This window comes from Pseudopodoces humilis, chromosome 3 (genome assembly GCF_049639895.1).
Source record: "Pseudopodoces humilis isolate 2021_Gansu_Grassland_sample_001 chromosome 3, ASM4963989v1, whole genome shotgun sequence".
Taxonomy (NCBI): domain Eukaryota; kingdom Metazoa; phylum Chordata; class Aves; order Passeriformes; family Paridae; genus Pseudopodoces; species Pseudopodoces humilis.
Window position 1 is genome coordinate 100314243 of NC_142202.1, and position 12885 is coordinate 100327127.

The 12885-nt window shown below is 41.7% G+C and overlaps 1 protein-coding gene across 3 annotated transcripts in view; it reads left to right on the forward strand.

Moving 5' to 3' along the window:
• Positions 1–1386: 1386 nt before the first annotated feature.
• The window catches only part of LPIN1 (lipin 1), an 82490-nt gene continuing 70991 nt past the window's right edge, over positions 1387–12885 (forward strand). The window contains exons 1-2 of one of the 3 annotated variants that reach the window (XM_088052718.1): positions 1404–1541; positions 8258–8398. Coding sequence is in view for 1 of the 3 variants with exons in the window: in XM_014251419.2 (XP_014106894.1) it covers positions 1488–1541 (54 nt within the window). In the remaining 2 variants the exon portion in view is untranslated. Of the gene's footprint in view, positions 1542–8257; positions 8399–12885 lie in introns of all 3 variants that reach the window. The other 2 variants (XM_014251421.2, XM_014251419.2) reach the window with 2 other exon arrangements.

A 12885-nucleotide genomic window follows, 5' to 3' on the forward strand; every position in this document is an offset into this window, starting at 1 on the left:
GTTTTAGGAAAGTATTTCAGACTTTAAACAGTCTTGCATGTTGTATTTTGGGATAAGGAGGGTGACAGAGGCAAGCACAGCTGATGCTGATGTTGCTGTTGAAAACAATATACTGTCCAGCCATGGCCCGTGATGCCCTAATTCTCCAGCTGACAATGCCTGGTGGGCTGCCAGCTGTCACAGAGGGCTGTCACTTTCTAGTCCTCTCTATCTTTACATGCTGCCTACTTAGTGACACTCACAGTGGTGAGAGACCACATGCTGGTAACAGGCTATTTCTCTACTCCATGCCTTATTTATAGAGTTTTTCCATTGATTAATTATTTTCCTACTCACTGAATTTGCATACAGGGTTAAATATGAAGCATAGCTGGGCATATTTGTTCCTTTGATAACTGTTATCAGCTCATAGTTAATGCTAGGACTCTTCTGCAGCTATAAATAGCCCATTTCATTACATAACAGTGGAAAGATTTAGAAGCCTCTGTCCAAAGTCAGACATGTAACAGAAGGATTCAGGGGTTTCGGTAGCAACTTTATTTCACCAGCTACTGCAGCCAGATGCCTTATAAGCAGAGGGATGAAAAACAAAATCCAAGCCACAGGATGTGAATGTGAAAGTATCATAGCTGTGAGCTAGTGGTCAGTTTGAACACAAAACCTCAGGCTGTATCTTGGTGGCAAGGCTGCCATTCCTGCCAGCTGCCAGAAGTGATTTCAAGATGCTGGACCCAGATGTCCCCTCAGAGAGAGCCAGAAGTCTCAAAAGATTCAGGACAAGTTTGTCTGATAAATAAGTAGTGTGTGATCTGTATGGATCTGTGTGGATTCTGCATACTGGTACCAAACTAGGCACAAACAGAAGACCAAAAGGAACAAATGGAAACAAAAATGATCCTTTTTCAAATATTATTGCACAGAGTAACAGGAAAGCTGTGCAGCCTTCTCACTCTTATAGTTAGGTTGTGGAGTTGTGCAGAAAGGCAGAAAGGCAGAATTAGATTTTGGCATTAAGAGCTTGTCTTGAAAAAAAAATAAACTATTAAAATCCATACAAAATATGACTAATAATGGTAATAAAATGTTGGCATTAAAAATCCTTGTATTCTGTTCCTGGAATTTATACCTCAGTAAACTGTACGACCATAAAATCTTATATGAACATTAGGATACCGACTGGAAGTGAATTTGTGTTTTTCAGGCTCTAATTTTCACTGAACCTTTTGACCGAACCAGAGAACTTGAGGAGTCAGTTGCAAGGAAAGTGTGCTCTGGTTTACTGAGCTCAGGTTTCTCTGCTTGCTCTGACTCTGCTTCCAAGAACTTCGGCAGGTAAAATTAGCAAGAACATGATCGCTGCGAAATTATATTCTCAGGAGCTTTGTTGTCTACAGCTAAAATCTGAAGGCAGTGTTTTTGTATATGGCAGAAACCAACAGTGGCTTTAGTGGTGTATGTGAAGAACAGGGAAAAACTAGCAGCTCAGGATGTCTGAGGAGGAAGATCATCCAGAGACCCCCATTGGCTCCCCTTGGTCTTGGGTAAGAAACTGTGCCCTACAGTGGCATAAATAACACTTAAAGCTTTAGAAAAATGTAACAAGCTGTGCTGTGTGACCCTCAATAGTATTGAGTATCAGCAGCATTTTCAGTCTGCTGTTGAAGTCTTTGTTTCATCGATGGTTTGGTTGTCTCTTCTAGTTCAGCCTGTGGACTTTTAAAAAATAATTGAATGGGAAAAACGTTTTGCTTCTCCTGTGTATGCCAGGTTCTACAAGGAAACCTGACCGATCCTGTACTGCCTGCTTTGCTGTCTTACTGGATGTGCAAAGCTACACTGTTGAAAGGTAGCTTTTAGGGATAATAGAGGGAAAAGGATGTAAAGAACAGTGTGTCAACATTTGCTCTGGAGGTATGCATTAAAAAGCCAGTGAAAAACAGAAATGTCCTGCTATTTTTTCTCAGTAAGACTGAAGCTGCCTTAATGAAATAAAATCTGCACTGATGCACCCCTAATAGTGGCTGCATGGTCCTGTGTTTAAGGTCTAGGCTGATGCCTAATGCTGCTGGAGAGGATGTGGGTCAGTACAGGTTTTGTGCAGAAAGGTAGAGGATGAATTCCTTTTGAAGGGACTTTGGGTAGAAATAGGAACAGCTCTGCCTGGCAATTTGCTAAGTTTCAGGAAAAGGATGGGTTATAACCAAGGCTTTTAATTACTTTTTAAAAAGCATTAAAGTGGTTAAAAAACAATATATGTTTGAAATTAATAGATATGGTTTTCATATCTTTTTATAGATTCATGCATCTATGATTTTTCAGGGAATGACAATATTTGAAATGGTTTCTAAATGTGGTCAGGCATGAATGTGTGTGATATGTCAAGAACTGATATATCCTGCAGGTATCCAAGGAATTATCTGAGACTTTTGCTTTTTGAAGGTAGAATGTATAGAATAAATTAATTTAGCTGATGATAGGAACATGGATTTAAAGTAGTCTCATCTTTGGAGGAACATGCAGGGAGGGTGAAAATAAGCACCAGTTGTTCTCACTATCAGGACACAGGTTTCCTGGCATTTGTGCATTGGTAGATGTCTGTTTTTGACAGAGCAGAAGATAGTTCATAGGTGTTTATCTCTAAGTTAAACAAAGGCATCAACTTTCTATTTCCACTGAAAATTCCCTACATATTGAGCAGAATGGAGGCTGGGTGGGGAGACATGGGACTGATGAGTTCACTGATAGTTGGAGCACTAAGGAACATCAAGACTATGTTCAATATAAACTAAACCAAGAAGAAACAAAGAAGTCAGGGATTTTATTTTTTTCTTTAAACATCAAATGCCATTGAGCACCTGCCTTTCACCTTTATTAAAAATTAAGATATCCTACACAATATTTTAACTATTGCATTTTTATGATATGCACTTCAGTTTTAGTTTCCTTCTAGGAATTTCTTTCATATATAAGTCTCTAAATTGCCAAGGAAAGTCATGGATCCCACTGCTCCTTTGAACAATCTGCTTTGCAGTGAATGTGTAAATTTCATTACAAGTAAAATAACAGTGTTATTCAGCATATAAAGAATATCAGATTTCTGATAGAAATAGATGTGCTAAATATCATTTGAAACTGTTGCTATGGGCCTTTAAGAGCTGCTGACTTTGGGCTTCTGCTGAGGACATCAGAAAAGAAGAAACACTTACCTCTATAGATTTACTGAAGTGGTTCTGCCTATCACTATGTTGTAGAGTACAGAAAAAATTTTGGTCCTTGGAAAGGATGACAGAATACATATATTTGAGAACATTAAAATCTCATCTCAGAGAGCTCCTTAATAAAAAGATTCCCTAGGTGTGCAAATAAAAACATATGAGCCACAAGCTTTGAAATGCAGCATGTGATTAAAAACTTATATGCTTTCAGAAGCAAAAATTTGTTTTTGTAAGCATTGACTTCAAACTTCCTCTGATTTATCGTGATGTTGCAAGAGGACCAAACAAATATGGCGTCATACAGACATTTGCTTTCCATAGGGTTATGAATGAGATTGTACACTTATGTCTTTTCCAGAGGAGGAATAAATAAAAATAACAATAAATTAAGCATCTCTGAGAGAAGCTGATACAACATGTGGGGATGATGGTCAAAACTGGGCCTGTCAAAACACAGCAGACATCCAGGAGAACTGTGCAAATTCCTGCATCAACTACAACTTCCCATAGTGCCCTAGGCAAAATTCAGGTTTTATTTGCTAGTGTTTCAAATTATTAGGTAGCTGTGCCCTAAGATCTCTGCTCGAGACCTTCAGGTTCAGAATTTCTACAACTTTCACCTGTACCACAAGGAGCATCTGTAAAAATACTCCCTGAGCCACTTGCACTGGGTACTCAAATTAAACAGGCACACTTGAAAGTTGTAACCTTCATTTTCCGCCTACACAAATAATTTTTAGGTTCATTTAACCTGAATCTTTTATTGTGTTTTGAGATGCTTTGGGAGAAGCCGTCCAGAAATGCAACACCTTGCTGCAGTTGTCGTCTGCTGCCAGTGCTGCTGCTGCAGCTGATGCTGCCGTGGCAGAGGGACTGGTTGGCTCCTCAGGGCCAATTTCCATCATTTTCTTCCCCATCCCAGGCCAAACCACTGGACATGACAAAGCACTGTCATTCCTCTGGGGCTGCAGGCAGTCCTGGATTCACCACATTCCAGAGGGGGTAGCAATGTAAGTACTTACAGCAATGTAAGTAACATGGATTTCTTTGGAGATCTAGGAACTCCTGCATGTTTCTCACCGTGAGACTTTTGCTGCCCTGAGCAGCTGTCCTGGGTGAGTCAGGAGAGCAGGGAGGGCCAGGGCTGCTCTCACACCACCAGGGCTGTGCAGGCTCGGAGCCTGAGGCAGAGCCCTCTCGCCCCGGGGCTGCAGTCCTGCACCCTGCAGCAGGGACAGCACCTCTGCAGGCAGGGCTGTGCCCAGCTGTCCCTGCCCATGGCAGCGCTCTGAGATCTGTGACCGACCCATGCCACGGGCCTTTGCCGGAGGAGGATCTCGCCGTGGGGCCTGATTCCCCCCTGCTTTCTGACCTGCGGCTGATCTGTATCACTTCGGACACAGGGATCAACTACTGCGCTGGGCATAGGGGCCACGGTGTCGGCTGTCCTTCTGTTTTATTTTGGTGGCCTTTTTGCAGCCATCTCCTGAGCAGACTCCAGACTTTTCAGGGGCAGGAGCGTCTTTCCCCCACAGCGGCCTTACCCTGCCGTGCCCGGCAGGTTGGCGGCAGCAGCCAGGGGAGCAGGAGCTGCCTCATTGCAGCTTCTTGCTCCCATTTTGGAGGTCTGACCCTTCAGAGAGTGGAGGATGTATTTTTGCAAGGGTAGATAAGTCTCAAGGGTATTCACTGCAGATCTGCTTTCCTCCAGCATCAAGCACGTGTGCTGCCTTCCCACCTCCTGAAAAACAAACAGTAAGCTGAACCCTGACCCTTTCCTGTGGTTCACTTTTTGGGGAGCTGAGTGCAGGCCAAGTCCTTTTGCATTTTATTTAGGGCAGGTTGCGGGAGGTCAGTGATCATTCTGTATCTGGAGATCATGTCTCAGAGAGCCTGCCCTGTCTTAATATAGATCTGAAAGTTCAGCTTGGTCCACGGGGGTGAAAGGGCCATGAGTAGCTGTCAGCTGCTTCACCCCTTAGCTTCTGTCACCTGCACTGCTTTGCACCATAACCTTAATTTACATGATGAGTAATGCTGTAATTACATTTATTTATTTATCATATGTTCCCATAAATACAAGCAGAGTTTCAACCTCTCTGTTTCTGCCTCTCCTACTCTTTGAGGTGGCCTGTGACAACTCAGCCTCAGCCGGAGTAGGAGTTTGCACCTTGTGAAGGCCACAGTCCAAGGACTGGTCAGCCCAAGGCTGAGCTTCAGCAGCTCCAATTGAGCAGCTAAACAAAACCTGCTGAGGTCTAGGCTGCAAGTGTAAAACACTCTGAAAAGGGGAGCAGATAAGAAAAACCCGATCCAGACAGAAAGCACAAACATATCTCAAAGAACCAGAGCTGTCTTAAAACCTGAGATTTTTGAAACCAGTGATACATATTAGTTTCCTGCCACCGGTTTTCAGATGTCTGCATTTAAAACCTTATCAAGCTGTTACCAGTCATGGCAAAGGTTAAAACTCTTTTCAGTTTAAAGTTCCCTGTCTCTGGGAGGTAAGAAAAAGCTTCCTGAAAAGCAGCATTAGTCTGACACTTCCATTGCATCTTCCCAAAGAGCTTCTGTTCCAAATCAATGAGCAGATAAGGGCTGGGCTGTCATCAGCTGAGCATTTCCCACTGACATTACCCAGGGAGCCGTGAGGCCTTGGATGCCACAAACAGGGTGTGCACATAAAAAAAGGACCATGGTTTTGGCACCTCAGAATGTTTCCCCTCTGTTTTTAATGTGCACAGGCTGGGGAGATCTTTGAAAAGCCTGCATGACAAAAATGGTCCAGAAAATACAGAACTGTCTTCTACTTTGCTTGAAATTATATATTTGGGATGGGGAATATGTTAAGGAAATGGGATCAAGTGAGCTTGGGGATCTCCTTGCTTTTACAGAGCCAGAAATAATTTAGAAATTGCAAATGGAGCTACATATGGTGAAGGCTAGAGTCAGGTGTGAGAGTGAGCATGGGAGCAGAAAGCAAAGCCATGCTTGCCTGTGGAGCAAAGGAGCAATGAGGAATGTTTTACTCAAAGCCTCCTGCATGGCCATCCTATCAGGACACACTGCCTCACACTGCCCCACGCTCCCTGGTCAGATGCACTGTGCATTAAAATGCCACCTGGGATTGCAGTTCCTGGAATGAGAAACTGAAGTGACCCCAAGACCATACTCTGAATCAGTTTTCTCTCTTTGGTACCAGTAGCCACATTCATAGGAAAATCAGCCACTAATTTTATGAGAAATTACCAGTAATATCATATATATTAGTGCAGAGAGAAAAACAAATTCCTGAAACTGTTTCCCCTTTAATCTGTGATCATTATTGTCCCAAATGGAGCTGGTAGTTATTGCTGTAACTTCACCACCATCCCTGAGTTCTTTACACCTGTGCTGCTGCCTGCCACTGCTGTACTAGGATGGTTTCCCTACAAAGCTTAGAGCAAAGGAGAGCCTTCACTCAGCTTTGCAGAGCCTCTTTATGTTCTGTCCTGTAGGGATGAATTTTGTGGGCTTCAGTGTGGGTTTTGTTCAGGTTCAGCTTCCCGTGACCCTGCCACGGTGCTCAGGGGTAGGAGGCAAAAGACTGTTTATCCCTCAGTAGTACCAATTAGAAGTTACAGCTCTTTAAATCTTCAACAAGTACCAAGCTGTGATTTTTATCTTTACAGTCCCTCAGGAAGCTCGTCATCAAAACCACAGACCACAGCACAAAAAGGCAATAATTTACTCAAACACAGCAGATGCTATATTACAGGCAGTGTTACCAGGCAATGGAGGCATGCCCTCTCACAGTAAATTCTTCATCTCCTATTCAGAAAAGCCAAGAAGAAAATAACTGATGGAGGCATTTATGTGTTTTCCATTTTTTCTTGCCCTCTTTTCCTATTTTCACTTCTGGCTTCTGAATTTCACAAAAGCCTCGGTCTGATGTAGTTATGCTGGTTTTGTGGCTTTGCAGAGAAATGCTCTGCTATAATGAATGAGCAAACTGCACTTTGCCCTATAGAAATGGGGAACAAGGAATTGCATGGCTGCTCCCAAGCAAGGGAGACCAGGAAGCAGCCCCCCTTCATGAAGGCCTAAGTCAACGAGGGAAAAAAACGCAAAAGGACAGACTGGACACTGACAGCTGGTCTAATAAATCTCTTTTTTATTCAGGCCCACTCTCCTTCTGAAGTGAACTGTATCAATCATCTAAGGAAGACTGCTGAGAGGATTAAGTTTGCAGGATTAGTCTAGAAATTAATCCAGCACACAGAGAATTGCTACTTTTCTTTGCTCCTTCTTTACTCCTTCAGTAAACTTGGAGCCTTTCCTTCAGGAACTTGTAGCCTTTGAACCAAGTGGCAGATATCTGATCCGTGGATCAGGTGAATAGTTTTAGCATATTCTTCTTTTCAGTGAAGAGCTAGCAATGTGTCTGCATAATAACACAGACAAAAAATATGGTCTTTTTCATTATAAACCAATCTATAATTGTTGTTTCAATTAATTGATTCATTAATGTTATGTGTTCCAGGGCAAAACAGTCGCATTGCGAAAATATGTAATAAGGAAAAAAAAAGTTAGTGAGAATAGATGTTTCATAAAGGTTATTTGCAAGAATTTCCTCAAGCTCTTCTGGGCTACAAAATATCTTATAATGAAATAAATGTTTAACAGTAAATTTACATTAAAAACTGGCAAGCCCTAGTTCTGTTCCCTCCTGCTTTTGCAGGTTGTATTGCTGCCAAAAGGCCTTTAAAGTGAGGGATTTTTAAATCAAAAGTGCCCTCCAGTGGTCCCACATATTATTTTTGGCTGACACCTGATATTTATCTTCCCTTTCTTAGAAACGAGGCCATATGATATTTAACAGCTTGTAGCAAGTAAAACCAATTAAACTGGATGTACCTTTTAAAAAAAAGGTCAGTTAATCTGGATGTATCCTTATATTGAGATATTTTGTTTACCTGATAACCTGCGGGTACCTATAACCTTGCTAACCTGCTAACAGTTTGAAAGCTTTTATTCACTTTTATTTTTTTTTTTAATCTCAGGAGTGTTTTTTCCTGCATTGTGCTGGGGTATTCTCTCTGCTCACCGTCTCCATGAGGTACAGCTTTCACTCTATCACCATCCATATTGCAATCTGCTACAGGACAGAGGTGACCTTTTAAAAGCAAACAATATATCATCAGGCAAGTCAAGGGTAATTTTTACTTACACAAGCAATTAGGAATTCAGCATAGCTTTGCTAATAAAATCATTAATTTTCCTTTAAAATCTGGAAATTATGATGGATTACCTATCTTTTTCTAAGTATTTTATGATCCCATGGAATCATTATTTCTTGGATATTTTAAGTCAGAGAAGGATCACAGATAAATTGAGGCTTTGTGGGATTTCCATCTCAGTAAATAGCTCTGAAAAATCCCTAGAGTTCAAGGATTTTCTTTCATTATAGTTTTCTGAGCCACTCCACTCTGACAGTTTTGCTTAGAGGTTTTTATGAGTCAAAAGCATCTGAGGGGAAGCATTCCTTTGGACAGACACTGGAAATTCAATGGAAATATACTCTTTAATAATTAAATAACTTTCAATAAATGTTTTATTTGAAAACTCTTTTAACAAACCACAGTTTCCATAATCTGTTGTTGCATTATTAAAAAAACCTCAAAAATCCAGATTAAACCTGTAGAAGACTTTTCCCAAAGAGTATTTATATGCCCTCCATCTTTATTTCTTTAGCTAAATTGGATTCACTGCATGAGTCCTGGTGCTTTTGTAAGGTCAGTGGAAATGCAATAGTTATTGCAAGTGAGCTAAATTAAAGCTTACAGATATGACCTTTGATAAAAAAAGTTTGGGTGCTCCTAAATCCCTTCTCCTGGAAATTTAATGTTGTTTGTGCAATAGAGGCCAAAACTTGAATATAAGTCAAGGAAGACTTGACTCTCAGCTAATACTGAGAAATGATCTGTGGCTCTTGTCCTGGTCAGCCAGCGCTGGCCTGAGACAGGATGACACAGCTATTTTCCCTCACACTGCTGGATGAGTTTCAATAACCCTCTGCAACTTTCTCAGCTGCTCCATCTGTTGAAAGGGGATTATATTAATAACACCTTTTGCAATATATTGTGACATCCATCAGGCTGTGCTGTGTGGGAGCAGGGTAATGCAGAAAATAAACAGATTACAAACACAATAAAACTTTTTTCCTCTTCTATGTGAAAAGTAACACTAAGTGATTGGAATTTAAATGAAAGATGTTAGCTCTATTTTTCATCAAATTCTGCTCCTGCTTCCCTCCAGCAGCTGTATTAGACTTGTAAAGGACAAGCCCATGAAGATGGGCACAGACCACAGCAATACTTTTGTAGATAACCCATGCTAGAAAGTTCATGTTTTCCTCAAACTTAATACACTTTCTCTCTTTTTTCCCCCTAGGAGAGCAGGTTGTGGATAGTCAGACCCTAATGGTATAACTGAGTACAAGAAATTTCCTTTAACTCTTATTTATTTGACTAATTCACTAATTTTATCTTCTTCCTCCCTTGATAAGTGCTGCAAAAATCTCATTAGATCAGGAAATAGTACAGAAAAGAGAGCTCTGCCAGGACCTGTGAAACAAAAAGAAGATGGATGGTAGAAGGAATGGCATTTTATCTTGGCATAACTCTGTGACAGACAAAAAGGTGGTTTATTAATAGTGGTTTGGCAGACATACTATACCAGCGCTTCATGACTGCAAGAAGACCAAAGCAGGCGTCTTATTTCCTGCAGGCAGCCTGTGCCTGAGGGGTGGCAGGTTTTTGCAGCAGGAGTGGCAATGGTTAAGTTTCCTCAGTTTTCTTGACAGCTCTGTGCAGCTAGATAGGAGAAGGAAGTTTCTGCAATGGATGCGGAACTATGAAAATGTTCTGGACTGAGAATTAGCCCAGTGCTTACTGTAGGATCCAGATATTTGTCTTTTGCTTGGGCTGGGAACTTTACTTGTAGCCTGTGAGCAGGAAAGGACAAGAAAGCAGGACAGCCTGTGGGGATGGATCCTGGTTTGGCAGAAAGGCTGGGAACAGATGGGGGTCAATGGCAAGAGTGAAGCAGAGATGGAGGGTGAGGGTCAACAGATCCAGAGGCATGGGGACACCAGCTGATGGGGAAAAGGTTTCCCTTCCACACAGCACCCATGTAAGCTGTAGGCAAGAACTGGGCTGCTTCCAGCCCAGCAATGCTTTTCCTTAGCTTTTGGCAGGAGCTGGAAGGAGCCTTTGCCCTCCACTGAGGAGGGCTGCCAAACACCAGGGGTGTCAGAGTCTAGCTCTTCCTCATATGGCATCTGGGGAAGAAACCTCAATCTCAGCCACTCCAGGGATTTCGAGAGGTTCCCTGAGGTTCCCACTTCCCGTTTTCCTGTGGATTCATTTGATCTGCGCCCACACTGGAGAAAAAAAAAGGGAACAAAATAGGATACTGCAGGTTTGTTTCCTCACTTCAGTGGAAAGATAGGTTTTGTTTGAATCCACTGAAGGATTTATTTCTACAGTCCAAAGGCAACAATCCTGTTGGAGTAACTTAGTCCTTGGAATTGTCTTTATTTCTCCACTCACTGCAGAGGGAAGTGTGAGCTCACTTAGGCTTCCTCTAGGGTTTGGGAAGATGCTACTCACTAGGAATCTGCACAACATTTACACTTGGAAGAAGCAGTTCCTCACTTTAACTGGCTTGTCTCAATTCACAGCTATCGAACAGTGGTCTTAATTGCTTGGCAACACCAGTAATTTATTTTCTGCTTTGTAAATCCTCAGACAAGCATTCCTGAAACCAGGCTGGAACACACATACTTCCTGACTACTTGCTGGCCTTGTGGTAACTGCAGCATGTTCCTGACCCTACATGTCAAACAAGCCCTTTAGCTCATCCTAGGCAGCCTACATTAATGATGACTTGTTCCTTATTATATTAATAAAGTTGGTGGCAAGTAGCAGAGAGCAAATGAATGCCTAGACTTTTGAATGATAAGATTTGGGAAAATTTCACATAAGTTAATGAGAATTTCACAGAAGAGGCATCCTGTCACAGCCTTTTCATTTTGTCCCTGTACTGTATGTGACAAAGTGAGCCCCAATTAAAGCTGCAAAGCACTGCTGAAGTCCAATAAACAGCAGTATACAATGTGATTCTTTGTGCATCTTCTTTTTCTTTATAAACCGTAGTTTAAGTTGATACTTGATAAACTCTGGCATAATTTAATGCTGCAACAAAGGAAGTTCTTTTGACTGCTAAACTGATTTTCAGTGTGTATTTGCACTTGTTTTCAATTTTTCATTGACTATGAGACCTTTGCTGAAGAGAAGCTGACCTTCATGGAAGTGGGATGCTCTAGGTGAGATACTAAAGCAGATTTATCCTGTGGGGGAAAAGGACGGAACATTTAATGGGAAAAGAATAGCAGGTAGTTATGAAAATGATCTTTCCAAGATGGGTCAGAGGTACATTTAGAGAAAAAAGTTTGTATTTAAATGCTCTATGTCATGCCATGCTAAGTAAACTTAAACGGATTATGCTCTAACAGTGCAACACTCTGTGGATTAGAAAGGGAATCCAGGTGTAACCATCTTTCTTATGAATATTTAAGGTAAAAGGGGCAGCTCCAGGATCTAATCCCACTTAAAAAAAGGTGGTGTTGAAGTTAAGGGAACTACTCTCTCACATTAAAGTCAGAGAGGTACATCTGGGCTGAATATAGTAGGATTCTTACATTAAATATCTTTCAATTTGATACCATGGAGACTCATTTCAATTCAGCGCTATCTCACAAACACAAGCACTAACAATCCAGCCCAGAGAAAGGATATCTTTCTATTCAACTGATGCCACATAATGAAGACTGTGGCCTGGGTGAAAAAGGCTCTGAAAAGGTAAAATCTTGTGTTGGCACCTCAAGTGAAATAAGAACAGCGGGACTTATGTGCTTGCCCTCTGCAGGAATCCCTTCACAGAGGAGTAATTACATTACAGGCATTGCATAAAGAAATGAAAACAAGGAAATATGCAGGAGCCTGCTACAGTGAACAGATTATTTCTTGCCACCATCTTTCTTTTTGCTGACTACTTAATCTAAGTTAGTTTAAAAATTAATCCCACCAGTCTGGAATATCAGGAGGTGTTAATTTCTCACAGAACAGTTAGAAATCCTTCATCCATTGAAGTCAGGAGTACCTTTAAAGTCCAAACTAGTTGATAAAAGATTTTTCACAACATGGAGCTTTGAATGTTCCCTTGATTTTATTTCTGGGAAAATCATTTCGGTGTAGGTAACAGAAACAGCACTTGGGATCCTCCACTGACACAGGTGGATCTTTGATGGCCTTGGCTGTGTTGCTGGATGCTCGGGGGAGGTTTGGAGGTGAAGGTCTTGTAACCTCTCTCTCCATATTGTTCTTAAACAATAAATGCAAAAACCACAGTCCAAAGCATTCCTGAGGGCAGCTGGTTGTGCTCTATCAATCCAGCGCTGCTTCACCACCAGCCTAGCTGCAGTGGCATCTTCAGGAGTGTAAAACAAACACTTGGGGTTGCTCAACTCTTGAGTCAGACAGCCCTCTGTGGAGTGTCCACTGATGACAAACTTCATTCTCTACAGCCAGGGATCTGTAAATCTTCACCCACAGCACTGCCCTGCCTG